The sequence below is a fragment of the Rhinolophus sinicus genome, chromosome 8 (assembly GCF_057876585.1).
Source record: "Rhinolophus sinicus isolate RSI-liver-muscle chromosome 8, RSI-T2T, whole genome shotgun sequence".
NCBI classification, from domain to species: domain Eukaryota; kingdom Metazoa; phylum Chordata; class Mammalia; order Chiroptera; family Rhinolophidae; genus Rhinolophus; species Rhinolophus sinicus.
The window spans coordinates 64,272,063-64,285,306 of record NC_142508.1 but is presented as its reverse complement, the minus strand read 5'-3'; the positions used below and the strand labels follow the sequence as shown (position 1 = coordinate 64,285,306).

General features: G+C 37.6%; 1 protein-coding gene across 1 annotated transcript in view; it reads left to right on the top strand.

The window, feature by feature from the left end:
- Window positions 1-13,244, top strand: part of SNTB2 (syntrophin beta 2) — an 85,968-nt gene that overhangs the window by 60,846 nt on the left and 11,878 nt on the right. The window contains exon 5 of the mRNA XM_019756812.3: window positions 6,175-6,371. Within this exon, the coding sequence (XP_019612371.2) occupies window positions 6,175-6,371 (197 nt within the window). The remainder of the gene's footprint in view (window positions 1-6,174; window positions 6,372-13,244) is intronic.

Here is a 13,244-nt window from a genome sequence, read left to right as displayed (position 1 = left end):
GTGGATTTTTAATGTAACAGGGTATGAAAACTTTATTGATAAGGTTTCAGACCTTCCATTGCAACTTACCTTTAAGAAACCACTTGTTGAGTTTGGTTTGGTGGACAAAAGGATATTCACAAATATCTGGAAAGGTTTTTAAAATACTACTTCCTTTTCTAACTATATACTCTGTGAGGCTGGGGTTTCTTCATATACTTCAACTACATACGGCAACAATACAGAAGCAGATATGAGAATTCACATGTCTTTCATTAAGCTGGATATTAAAGAGATTTGCAAAAAATTTAAAATAATGCCACTTCACATTAAATTTTTTGTTTTGGAAAATATTATTTTAATAAAACTAAATTATTTATATTGAAATTTTAATAAAATAAGGTTGCCTGGGCCATACCCTAGATCAGTTAAATCTGAATTTTTGAGGACGTGAGTCAGGCATCAGTAATTTTTGAAAGCTATGTACCAGCTGATTCTAGTGTACAGCCAGGGTTGAGAACTATTGTGATTAACTTGGCTTAACCAGTTGGTAGATTAGAAGAGACACACTTTTCCTTGAGAGACACACTCTTGCCTTTTTTCTGAACTAATAATGACTCCCTGAAAATGAAAGGAAATGTATAGGAGCATCCATTTGCCCTTAGATGGTTCTTGCTCAGGTTATTATTAAGAGGAGTGAATGAAGAAACCAACAAATTTGTAGAAAAATATTACAGGTATACAGCCTACAATGAAGCCAAGAACAAGCCATTATTATTATTATTATTATTATTATTATTATTATTATTATCATCATCATCTTTGTTGTACATTCCTCAGCAAAGTTTTTAAAAATCCTGTATGGAAAACATTGTCTGATGGATTGCTTATAGGTGAGGAAGTATGTTTGTTCTGTTACACTGATCTACTTGGAACTTCTTTAACTATAGGGGAAATATTTTTGGAAGAAATGAATAAACTGTATTAAATAGTTGTCATGAAACAAAACATAAACTAGTTTAATGACCTTGAGGAAAATTGTTTTCCTCTTGTTTTTTTCCACATGTATACTTCACTGTTATTTTTTTAGCAGCTTCATTTAGATATAACTCACATACCATACGATTCATCCATTTGAAGAATAAAATTTAATGATTTTTATTACGTTCACAGAGTTGTGCATCCAGTACCACAACAAATAGTATGAGGACATTTTCGTCACCCAAAAAGAAACTCCTTACCCATTAGCTGTCACTCCTCATTTTCCCATACCCCAGCCCTAGGCAACCACAAATCTACTTGCTGTCTCTATCGATTTGCCTATTCCATTTAAATGGAATCACATGTTTTGTAGCTTTTTATTTCTGGCTTCTTTCACTAGCATAATGTTTTCAAGGTTCATTCATGTTGTAGCATGTATCACAACTTCATTCCTTTCTATGGCCATGTTTTGTTTATTCATCAGTTGATGGACATTGGGGTTGTTTCTACTTTTGGCTATCATGAATAATGCTGTATGAACATTTGTGAACAAGTTTTTGTGCTAACACATGTTTTTAGTTCTCTTGGGTACAAACTTAATTAATAGCTAATAGCTACTCTAGACTTAATATTTCTAAAAGCAAATCTTGTGCTTCCCCAACAAACCTGTTCTGCCTGCACTCTTCTCTATTAAATGAATAGCATTTTTCCAGTTGCACACATTAGTGTGCAGATTTTTGTATGGATGCAAATTTTCAACTCATCTTGGTGAACACCAAGGATTATGATTGTTAGATCATATGGTAAGAGTATGTTTTGTTTTGTAAGGAACTGCCAAATTGTCTTCTAAAGTGACTGTACTTGTGTTCCAGCATGCGTGAATAAGAGTTCCCATTACTCTTCGTTCTTGTCAGCATTTGGTGCTGTCAGTGTTTCAGATTTTAGTTATAGCAGTAGCTGTGTGGTGGTATATCATTGATTTAATTTATAATTCCCTAATAAAATCTTTTCATATGCTTATTTGCTATCTGTATATCATCCTTGATAAGGTATCTATTCAGATATTTTGCCAATTTCTTTTTTCAGTTTTGCTAACTCCAAAGATTTTTTTTAAATTGTGGTAAAAAAAAAAGTAACATAAAACTTACAGCCTTAAGACTTTTTAAGTGGACAGTACAGTAATGTTAACTATACATACATTGTTGTGCAACAGATCTCTAGAACTTTCTCATCTTGCAAAACTGAGACTCCATTTCCCCCGTCCAGCCCAGTCCCTGCTAACCACATTCTGCTTTCTGTTTGTCTGAGTTTGACTATTTTAGATACCTCATATAATTGGAGCAGTGTTTGTCTTTTTGTGACTGGCTTATTTCATTTAGCATAATTCCCTCAAGGTTCATCTGTGTTATATTAATAGTAGAAGACAGGATTTCCTTATGTTGAAGGCTGAATAGTATTCTATTGTATGTATGTACCACATTTTCTTTAGCCATTCATCTGTCAGTAAATGTTTAGGTTGCCTCCACCTCTTGGGTATTGTGGTTAGTGCTACAAGGAACGTGGCCATGAAGTATCTCTCCGAGAGTCTGTTTTCAATTCTTTTGGTATTGTTGAGTTCTAAGAATTCTTTGTATATTTTGGGTACCAGTCCTTTATCAGATACGTGTTTTTCATATTTTTTTTCTCCTACTCTGTGGCTTGTCTTTTCATTCTTTCATCAGTGTCTTTCAAAGAGGAGAAATTTTTAATTAATGAAGTCCAACTTACTGATTTTTTCTTGCATGGCTTGTGCTTTTGGTGTTGAATTTTTTTTTTTTTTAACTTTTATTTATTTTAAGTGTGTTTTTTCAGGACCCATCAGCTCCATATCAAGTAGTTGTTTCAATCTAGTTATGGAGGGCGCAGTTCACAGTGGCCCATGTGGGGATCTAACTGGCAACCTTGTTAAGAGCACCACGCTCTGACCAACTGAGCTAACCGGCAGCCCCGAGGTGTTGTATTTTTTTAGATCACCTAGATTTTCTCGTAGGATGTCTTCTAGAAGTGTTATAGGTTTACACTTTAAATTTACATCTAAGATCCATTTTGAGTTAATTTTTGTGAGAAGTGTAAGGTCTTCTAAAACAGGAAGCACCAGGTCCAGATGAGTTCACTGGTGAACCAAACATTTAAGAAAGAAATTCCCTAAAATTTCTTTCAGAGGATAAAAGCAGAAGCAATACGCTCTAACTCCTTCTATAAGGCCAGCGTTACCCTAATACCAAACCCAGACAGACGTTACAAGAAAACTACAAACCAATATCTTTCATGAACATAGATATAAAAATCCTCAACAAAATATTAGCAAATCAAATCCAAAAAAAAGTATAAAAAGAATTATACACCACAACCAAGTGGGATTTATTTCAGGTAAGCAAGGCTGGTTCAACATTCAAAAATCAATGTAACTCATGGTATAAACAAACTAAAGAAGAAAAATCAGGGCGGCCAGTTAGCTCAGTTGGTTAGAGCATGCGGTGCTCTTAACAACAAGGTTGCAGGTTCGATCCCCACAAGGGCCACTGTGAGCTGCGCCCTCCACAACTAGATTGAAACAACTATTTGACTTGGAGCTGATGGGTCCTGGAAAAAAACACAAATAAATAAAAGTTTTAAAAAAGAGAGAAGAAAAATCACATGATCATATTAAGAGATGCAGGAAAGCATTTGACAAAATCCAACACCCTTTCATAAAAAAAATTCTCAGTAAACTAGGCATAGAGGGGAACTTTCTCAATTTGATAAAAACTACAAAAAGAAATCTATAGCTAACATCATACTTAGTGGTGACAGACACGAAGCTTTCGCACTAAGATTAGTTACAAGCAAGGATGTCCCCTCTTACCACTCCTTTTCAACATCATCTTGGAAGTCCTTGCTAGTGCAATAGGACAAGCAAAGGAAGTTAAACATATACAGATTGAGAAGGAAGACATAAAATTTTGTTCACAGATGACATGATCATCTATGTAGAAAATCCAAAAGAATCAACAAAAAGCTCCTTGAACTAATGAGCTATTATAGCAAGGTTGTAGGATACAAGGTTAAAACACAAAAGTCAACTGCTTTTCTATATACTAACAGTGAATAAGTGGAATTTGAAATTAAAAACACAATGCCATTTACATTAGCACCCCCCAAAATGAAATACTTAGGTATAAATGTAACAAAATATGTTCAAGATATGTATGAGGAAAACTGCAAACTCTGATGAACAAAATTAAAGAAGAACTAAATAAATGGAGAGATATTCCATTTCCGTGTTCATGGATAAAAAGACAATATTGTCAAGATGTTAGTTCTTCACAAATTAATCTATAGATTCAATGCATCCCAATAAAAATTCTAGCAAGTTATTTTACGGATATTGACAAACTAATTCTAAAGTTTTTGTGAGAGGCAAAGGACACTATGGAAGAAGAACCAAGTTGGAGGACTAACACTGCTCAACCTTAAGACTTACTATAAAGCTACACTAACCAAGACTGTACTTTTGGTGAAACAATAGATAAATAGATGAAACAGAATGGAGAGCCCAGGATTAGACCCCTATACATATAGCCAACTGATCTTTGGCAAAGGAGCAAAAATAGTCTCTTCAACAAATGATTTTGGAACAACTAAACATCCACATGCAGAAAAATGAACCTAGACACAGACCTTACTCCCTTCACAAAATTAACTCAAAATAGATCATAGGCCTAAATGTAAAATGCAAAACAATAAAACTCCTAGAAGTTAACATGGGAGAAAAGTTGGATATGGTGATGGCTTTTAATGACACAACACCAAAGGCATTCATGAAAGAAATAATTGATAAGCTGCATTTCATTAAAATTAAAATTTTCTGTTCTGCAAAAGACAATATGAAGAGAATTAGAAGGCATGCCACAGACTAGGAGAAATATTTGCAAAAGACACATCTGATAAAGAACTATTATCCAAAATATACAAAGAACTCTTAAAGCTCAACAATAAGAAAACAAACAACTCAAAAAATGGGTAATGGACCTTAACAGACACCTCACCAAAAAAGATATAGAGATGGCAAATAAGAATATGAAAACACACTCTATATTGTATGTCATCAAGGAAATGCAAATTCAAACAACAATGAGATACCACTACACACTTATTAGAATGGCCTAAATCCAGAGCACTGACAACACCAAACGCTGGTGAGGATGTGAGCAACAGAAAGTCTTATATGTTGCTGGTGGGAATACAAAATGGTACAGCTACTTTGGAAGACAGTTTGGTATTTTCCGACAAATGTACTCTTACCGCATCCAGCAATTCTGCTTCTTGATATTTATCCAGAGGAGTTGAAAACTTACATTCACACAAAAAACTGCCTAAAGTTGTTTAGAGCAGCTTTATGCATAGTTGCCAAAACCTGGAAGCAACAACCAAGATGTCTTTCGGTAGGTGAATAGATAAATACTCGCAAACTGCTGGTACATCTAGACAATACAATATTATTCAGAGCTAAAAAGAAATGAGTTATCAAACCACAGAAAGACATGGAGGAATCTTAAATGCATATTACTAAGTGAATGAAACCAATCTGACAAGGCTTTATATTGTATGATTACAACAATATGATGTCCTAGAAAAGGCAAAACAATGGAGACAAAAAGATCAGAAGTTACAGGGGGGAGGGAGGATGAAAAGGCAGAGCACAGAGGATTTTTAGGGCAGTGAAAATACTCTGTATGATATTATAATGATGGATACATGTCAGTATACATTTGTCAAAGCCCATAGAACGTACAATACCAAGAGTGAACTCTAATGTAAACGATGGATTTTGGGTGATGATGATGTGTCAGTAATTAATGTACCGTCTGGTGAGTGGTGCTGATAATGAGCGCGGCTATGCATGGGTGGAGGCTTATTTCCTAATCAAAACTGAATCTTTTTGATATGCATAACCTCTTGAGCATAAAAATCCCAGTGGAAAATTGACGCCTTGGCCCACCAGCCCAGTGTTCTGCCAGTGACACCAAGGGTCATTTTATGGGAGAACAGAATGGTATCTACTTAAAAGATTATAACCTTATTTTGAAATGATGGCTTTTATAATTTTCTACGTATCGATCAGCTTAACTTACTGGCATTTCCCTCTGACAATGCATTAATTACTGTTGATCTTTGCTCTGTCTGTGGTCCTAGGTTGGTTCATTCTGGCTCTGGATGTCGATCACCCTCACTTGGATCTGACCTTACGTTTGCTACCAGGACAGGGTCTCGGCAGGGCATCGAGATGCATCTCTTCAGGGTGGAGACACATCGGGATCTGTCCACCTGGACCAGGGTACTTGTTCAGGGCTGCCATGCTGCTGCTGAGCTGATCAAGGAAGTGTCTCTAGGTATACAGCCTGCCATCTCATTTCTAATAGTAGTAATACATGGAACTGTTACACGTACTTTGTTTGAAAGTAAAAACCATTGTCGTGTGTGCCAGACATAAAAATGTTCTGAAATACGGCAGCTTAGAGTGATCATGATGGAAAAAACACCTGGTTTCTCTGTTTCAGTAGCAAAGTTTTCCTAGGCCTTGTACATGGCTATGAACACATTCGTAAAACCCTGTGTTCAGGGGGCGGCCGGTTAGCTCAGTTGGTTAGAGCACGGTGCTCTTAACAACAAGGTTGCCGGTTCGATCCCCACATGGGCCACTGTGAGCTGCGCCCTCCACAACTAGATTGAAACAACTATTTGACTTGGAGCTGATGGTTCCTGGAAAAACACACTTAAAATAAATAAAAAGTTAAAAAAAAAAAAAAAGAAACAAAAAAAAAAAGAAACTAGAGAAAAAAGAAATGCTTTTTTTAAAACAAAAACAAAAACAAAAAAACCCTGTGTTCAAGATGACAGTTTTACTGTTCCATCATTTTCATCTGTATTTAGTAGTGGAAGGACTCATTTACTAAGTACTAGATGCTTTGACCCTCTAGTTAAGAAGGTTTGGAATCTAAGATGTGGATAGACGTCCTTAAAATAAGAGCATCTGCAAAGCTTATGGGAATAGAAAAATAAAGAATTTGGAATAGGAATTTCTTTTCAAAAGTTTGAAAATGTGTGCCTAATACCGAAATACACATCTAGAGGAAATAAGCCTGGTTGTCTCTTTCCATTCTTGAAGCGCCCTCTTGTGGCTAGTCTGTGTGACTTTGGGGGTATGGTTCCAGATGTATGTATTGTGTACTATATATATGTATAGATATTTCCAGATTGCTTTTCATTTTAACAGGAACACAGAATAGTCAAAATTAAGATACAATTACAGTTTCTAATATGGTTTGAATTACTTTGAGTACCTTGGTTGTAAATTGGTTTAATTTTGCTTCTTTTATCTATGACTTTATTTTATAAACCTAGTTTTAACAGAATTGATATAAAAAGAGAAAATCTTTCAAGAGCAGAGTGTCTTGTGATTCATCTTTCTTTCAGTTGCTTTTTGAAAGTAAGGGAGCTCCACGGGCAGCATGTCTGCGGATGTCCAGTTGTTTATTGTTTGTTTGTTTGTTTGTTTTTAAGGAGGGCGCTGCTCACAAGTGACCCATGCGGGGAATGAACCAGCAACCTTGGTGCTACCAGCACCATGCTCTAACCAACTGAGCTAACCTGCCACCCCTCCGTGGGCAGCATTTTTATGGGCCATTATCTAACAGTGGCACAGGGACAGTTTTTTTCCAATGTTTTCCAATGATTCAAGTACTGACCCCAGTCACTAGTAAGAACCCACCATGGACTCTGACCAAAGCCACTGCACCCACACTGTCTTTCTCACTTGTTTCTCTCCTGCTTGTTTTCTCTGTTGAGTAGTTGGTCACCACGTTAAGGCTGTGGGGGCTCTGGTTTTGCTCTTGGCCGCAGAATGTGCTTTCTTGGATGGGCAAGTCCTCAATGTGCAGGTGTGCGATGCTCCGTGTGCCTGAGGGAGCCAAAGGGGGCAGGGCAGCGCACTCGTCAGGGCATCTGAGGGGCATCCTATCTGCTCCAAGGATCCGGAGAGACATGCTTCCCAAAACAAGTGTACAACTGGATTTTTCACATTGTTTAGTTTCGTGTTGTTTCTTGAGTGTCTGGCAGCTAAACTTCACGTTGCAGGAGATCGAACTCTATCCAGTCTCTGGCTCACAGTTTGAATGCAGATGGCTTGAGGAGAGGGAGAATAAGGACTGGCTGGCTCCTTGTGCTTTTAAATAGACAAAAGAAACATATTTTTAGGTAATTTTGAACTTTTTTGTTCTCATTCACAGCTGTATTTTAATGTGACTTTGGTAATACTTTCATTTCCACAATTCAGGTCAACTGATATACTATACCTATTAGTCACTTATTTAGAGCTGTGCCAGATATATTAAACTGGCTGAAGGTAAGTGCTTTGATGAGAGCCAGAGTTTCTTTAAAGCATGTGTGTGTTTGTGTGTGTGTGTGTGTGTATACAAACGTACGTACACACTAATGTGTGCACACACTTAGTCTATTATGTCTTATTGTGCACATGTGTATGCTTGGTGTGCACATACACATACACGTGTACACACATACCTAAGGCAGTGTATCCTTCAGATACATGTTACCACCTTCTGTTAAATTGTTGGGAGATTCAGAATAATTGTGGCACGTTGTGATATTCGTGGCCTAAAAAAAGTCAGGAAGTTGACAAAAAGAAATCAATTAAGCTCTATTTCTTGTCTCTTACGTGTTTTGGTTATAGTTTATCCTTTCAGAAAAATTCCAGTGACTACCTACAAGATTTGACTAGTGAATGCAACACGTGATGTTCATGATGTTGATTTAGTGTTAAACTTGATTAGATTATAGTTATAGTAGAATTGGTCAATGGTTCTTCTGGTACACAAGGGCTTTTTCCTTCTAGCAAATATGAACTTCAAGGTGACTAAGCAGAGAATGCAGTTAACTCCCTCAGGTACATAAAACCATATTCCATTTGTCACAGGAATTGAAAATATGAAAATACATGTAGTTGTTTGAACTTTAATAAGTATGCTTTTAAACGCTTAATTTCACTATACTAATTACTCAAGCTATTAAAGTTTTTAAATCTAACAAGAACTTTATGAAGGTACTTTATATTTCTGTAGCTTCGGTGGTATGAAGACTTAAGCAGTAGATATAGGTAAGAGTTATGGTAATAAATATGCAGAAAATCTGCAAGAGGAGAAATACGGACATTTAAAGGTAATTTATATTGTTAGCATGCATGAGGAAAGAGTTTGTTCCAACCGTGTTCTCAATTTCTGATAAATTCTCTTGAATCCATTTTTATTCATCTACTCAGCAAATATTGACTGAGCGTATTCTCCATGCTTTTACTGGCTATACTAAAATAAATAAGGTACTCCTAGCCCATGCGTTTGAAGTAGGAAAGACAGAATCAGAAAGAATAATAGATACGTGTCAGGGTTGTTATAAGTCATGAATGAGATACATGTTATCTCATCTGAACACACAACTCTCTAAGGCAAGTTTTATTACCTCCATTTTCAAGATGAAGGAACTGGGATTCGTGTGGCTAGGATTTGATGTCTGACTCCAAAATCAGTGTCTCAAGCCCCTGCATTCCCCCTCTAAATGACTCATGCCTATGGCCAGATTAAACTCCTGGAGGACATATTATTAGTTTCTCTTAATTCATTAAACCAACAAATATTTACTGAGTAGTTTATTATTTACAAAGCTCTGTAATGAGGGAAATAAAAAATGAATAAGGCCTATTTCATGTCTTTGACCAAATATTAGCTATAAGAAAGGAACATAGTGTCACGTTCTTCTTTGTACCATGGGTGTGATGAGCCAGTTGGTTGTACCTGATGGACTGTTTTCCTGTGTGCAGTAGTAGAATGTTGCCCCACACTTCCTCTGAGAGAGTCTTGGGCAGTCAGGCCAGGTTGCACCTCCAAAGTCCACTCCCTTATGGATTGTTCTGGAATACCCAGAGGAGCCCACACCATACTGCAGCTGCTAAAGGGTCTTGCTGGAGCTTTTGGAGCCCCCCAGAGTCCTCCTACCAAGTAACTGGCCCCAGAGTAGCAGAAACAGGATTTGCAGCATCACATTTCTTTGACGTAGGGTCTTTGTCTTTCATGATACACTGATAACCACCAGCAGTCTCATTGAAAAAGACACAAAGTAGAAAACATAGGTTGTATTGACCAGTATTCATCTTGGTGTAACCCTAATAGAGTTATTATTAGTTAATGAGACTTATTTTCTCTTAGCTTTAAATTTTTGTTTTACTATTAGGGAGCTGCTTTGAAAGTTATCTTTAATGTATGTCATTACACTCAACTGTATCCTTGTGGTTTGAAAAAGCCAATGCCCCTTCCACTTAGCAGATTGTAAAGTAGTAGAGCAGAGGGAAACCAGGACAGGTGGGAACAGTAAGTGTCATGGAAGCCAAAGGAAGACAATTTCAAGGAGAGGATTGGCCAGCAGGGTTAAATGTATCAGTTGGGATGATTTAGGCTGAAAGAAACATAAAATTCCCTCTAAAGCTAGATTAAACATTAAAGAAATAGATTCTCTTACATAACAGAGAGAGCGAGAGAGAGAGAGAGAGAGAGAGAGCAAAAGAGGCGTGGGGTGGTGTTTTCTCTTCCTAGTCACTGTTCTTTTCAATCTCAGCCAGTTTAGTTCATAGGCACAACCCGGACCAATGCCAGTCACCAGGGGAAAGCCAGGATGATAGGCCCAGAAGCTGTCTACCCTGGAAGTTTAGGTCACCCCCTCTGTGAAACACATTAAGAGAAAGTAGACACCTGAATAGAATTGGGGTTTGGCTGTAAAGGAAGAATGAAGACATAGAAGCTGGGTGAACAGCCAGCAATGATTGAGAGAGGGCTGAAGAAGCCGGTTGGATTTAGCAACCTGGAGATAATTGGTGCCCTTGGGGAGAGACGCTTGGTGGTGTGATGGCAGATTGCAGAGGGCTGAGGATTGAATGCGAGGTGAAACAAGGATAAATTGAGTGTAGACAGCTTTTTCAAGAAGTTTTGCTGTGAAGAGGAGGAGAGGGGACTGGTAGAAAGAAGAAGGTAAGGTGTTGAGTATTGGCATGTCTTTTAATAATGAGAGATACTTGAATATTTTAAAAAGTTAATGGAAGGGATCTGATTTAGAGGGAGATGTTGGAAATCGCAAGTAAAAGAAGGAATAATCAGACCTGTACAGTATCTGAGAAGGTGGGAGTGGATGAAATCCAAAGGTGGAGGGATTGGCCTTAGCCTGGAAGAGGGACAGATGGGAGAGAGGAGAGGATGGGTGGAGCCGTCCATCTACTCTTAGCTGTTGAAGTGGGCGTTGCCTTTTACTCCCGAGTCATTTTTGCCATAGACATTCCTGGCTTTTACTCCATCCCTAACTCCAAGTGCAATTACATGCTACATTTATGTTGTTTGGATTTTTAAAGTTATATCATACTTGTATAGCAGGAAAAACAGTTTTTAATTTTTTGCCTAAGGGACCGTCAGTTAGTCCCATGCACCAAAACCATCACTGTAAGAATTTTGCAATATAGTATTATTGAGAAGCTGGGAGAAATATTAGAATTTTAGTTTGAGGATTTCCTGTGAAGTCTAGGGCTGAAAATAATGGATTGTGCTGGGGCCCAAATATTGACTCTTGTCCCGGTCCCAATGTTTATATTTGCCCAACTAAGTAAGGGTACTGTAATCATCAGGAATTAAAAAACAGGTATCAATGCTCTAAATCGGTGGTTCTCAACCCCACCTGCACAGTGGGATAACCTGGAGCACTTTTTAATAATACTGATGTCCAAGTTGTACCTCCATGGGGTTTTAATTCGGTTGACTAGGGCATTGAAAGGTCCACAGATTATTTGGAACTTTAATGGGTTGAGAACCACTACTCTAGATTTTCAAATGAAAAACAGAATAATTTATATTATCAAGCAGTCAAAACTATATTATTAGTTAAAAGTAAATGGATATATACAACTCTGAATATACTAAAAACCATCGTGTTGTATACTTTAAATGGGTGAATTGTAAAGTGTGTGAATTATATATCAACAAAGCTATTATTAAAAAGAAATTAGTATAATAATTGAAGCCTTGAAGGTGAAGTCAGAAAAATTTTCAAGTGTAGATTTAATTCATGATACAGGGACATTCTCATCTGAGAACTTTGTTTAGAATGATTGATCTTGGACGAGTACATGTGGTAAACTGGAGATTCCTGGTTTGATGAGGTTGGTCTGCACGTAGGCCTTGCTCCCGGAGCACCTCTCGCTCCTTCCCTGATCACCACCTCATCCCAGACCCCGGCCCCAGGGTGTGGGTGGGTATGGAAGTAGGTCTCAGGGATGAGATGAATCTTAGACAAGATAGGAAGATGTCTGTTTAACATATTACTTGGTAACCAATTTTACAAAAAAACAAAAACCCTGAAAGTTTATTGTTTTAATTTTTTTCCTTTTATATATATATATATATATATTGGGGAAGGGGAACAGGACTTTATTGGGGAACAGTGTGTACTTCCAGGACTTTTTTCCAAGTCAAGTTGTTACCCTTTCAATCTTAGTTGTGGAGGGTGCCGTTCAGCTTCAAGTTGTTGTCCTTTCAGTCTTAGTTGTGGAGGGCGCAGCTCAGCTCCAGGTCCAGTTGCCGTTGATAGTTGCAGGGGGCACAGCCCACCATCCCTTGCGGGACTTGAGGAGTTGAACCAGCAACCTTGTGGTTGAGAGCCCACTGGCCCATGTGGGAATCCAACCGGCAGCCTTCGGAGTTAGGAGCATGGAGCTCCAACCACCTGAGCCACCGGGCCAGCCCTTTTTTTCCTTTTTTTGTTGTTGTTGTTTTTGTTTCTTTTGATTTATAGCTGAGTTCAAGTCTAAAGTACTTCTAGTTAAAATCTGAATTACTTCAACAAAGTGGCCATTATTGTTATACTTTTTCTTATTATTTAAGACTCAACTGAAGTACACCCTCTATTAGGGCTTTTCCACTTTCCCAGAGTAGCCTACACCCCTGTCCTCTATGCCCCCACATCCCATAGCGTTTCGTGCATCTGTTTATTATAGCACTTACTTCATTCTGTTGTATCCGTATTAACTTTTCTTTCTCACTTGTCTGAACAGAAACTGTCTTTTATTCAGCTCTATCTCCCCACACCAAACACAGTATCTGGCCCATAATAAGTGCTCAAAACATTTTAACCCCAGTATAGATTAGTTGTGATTACCTATC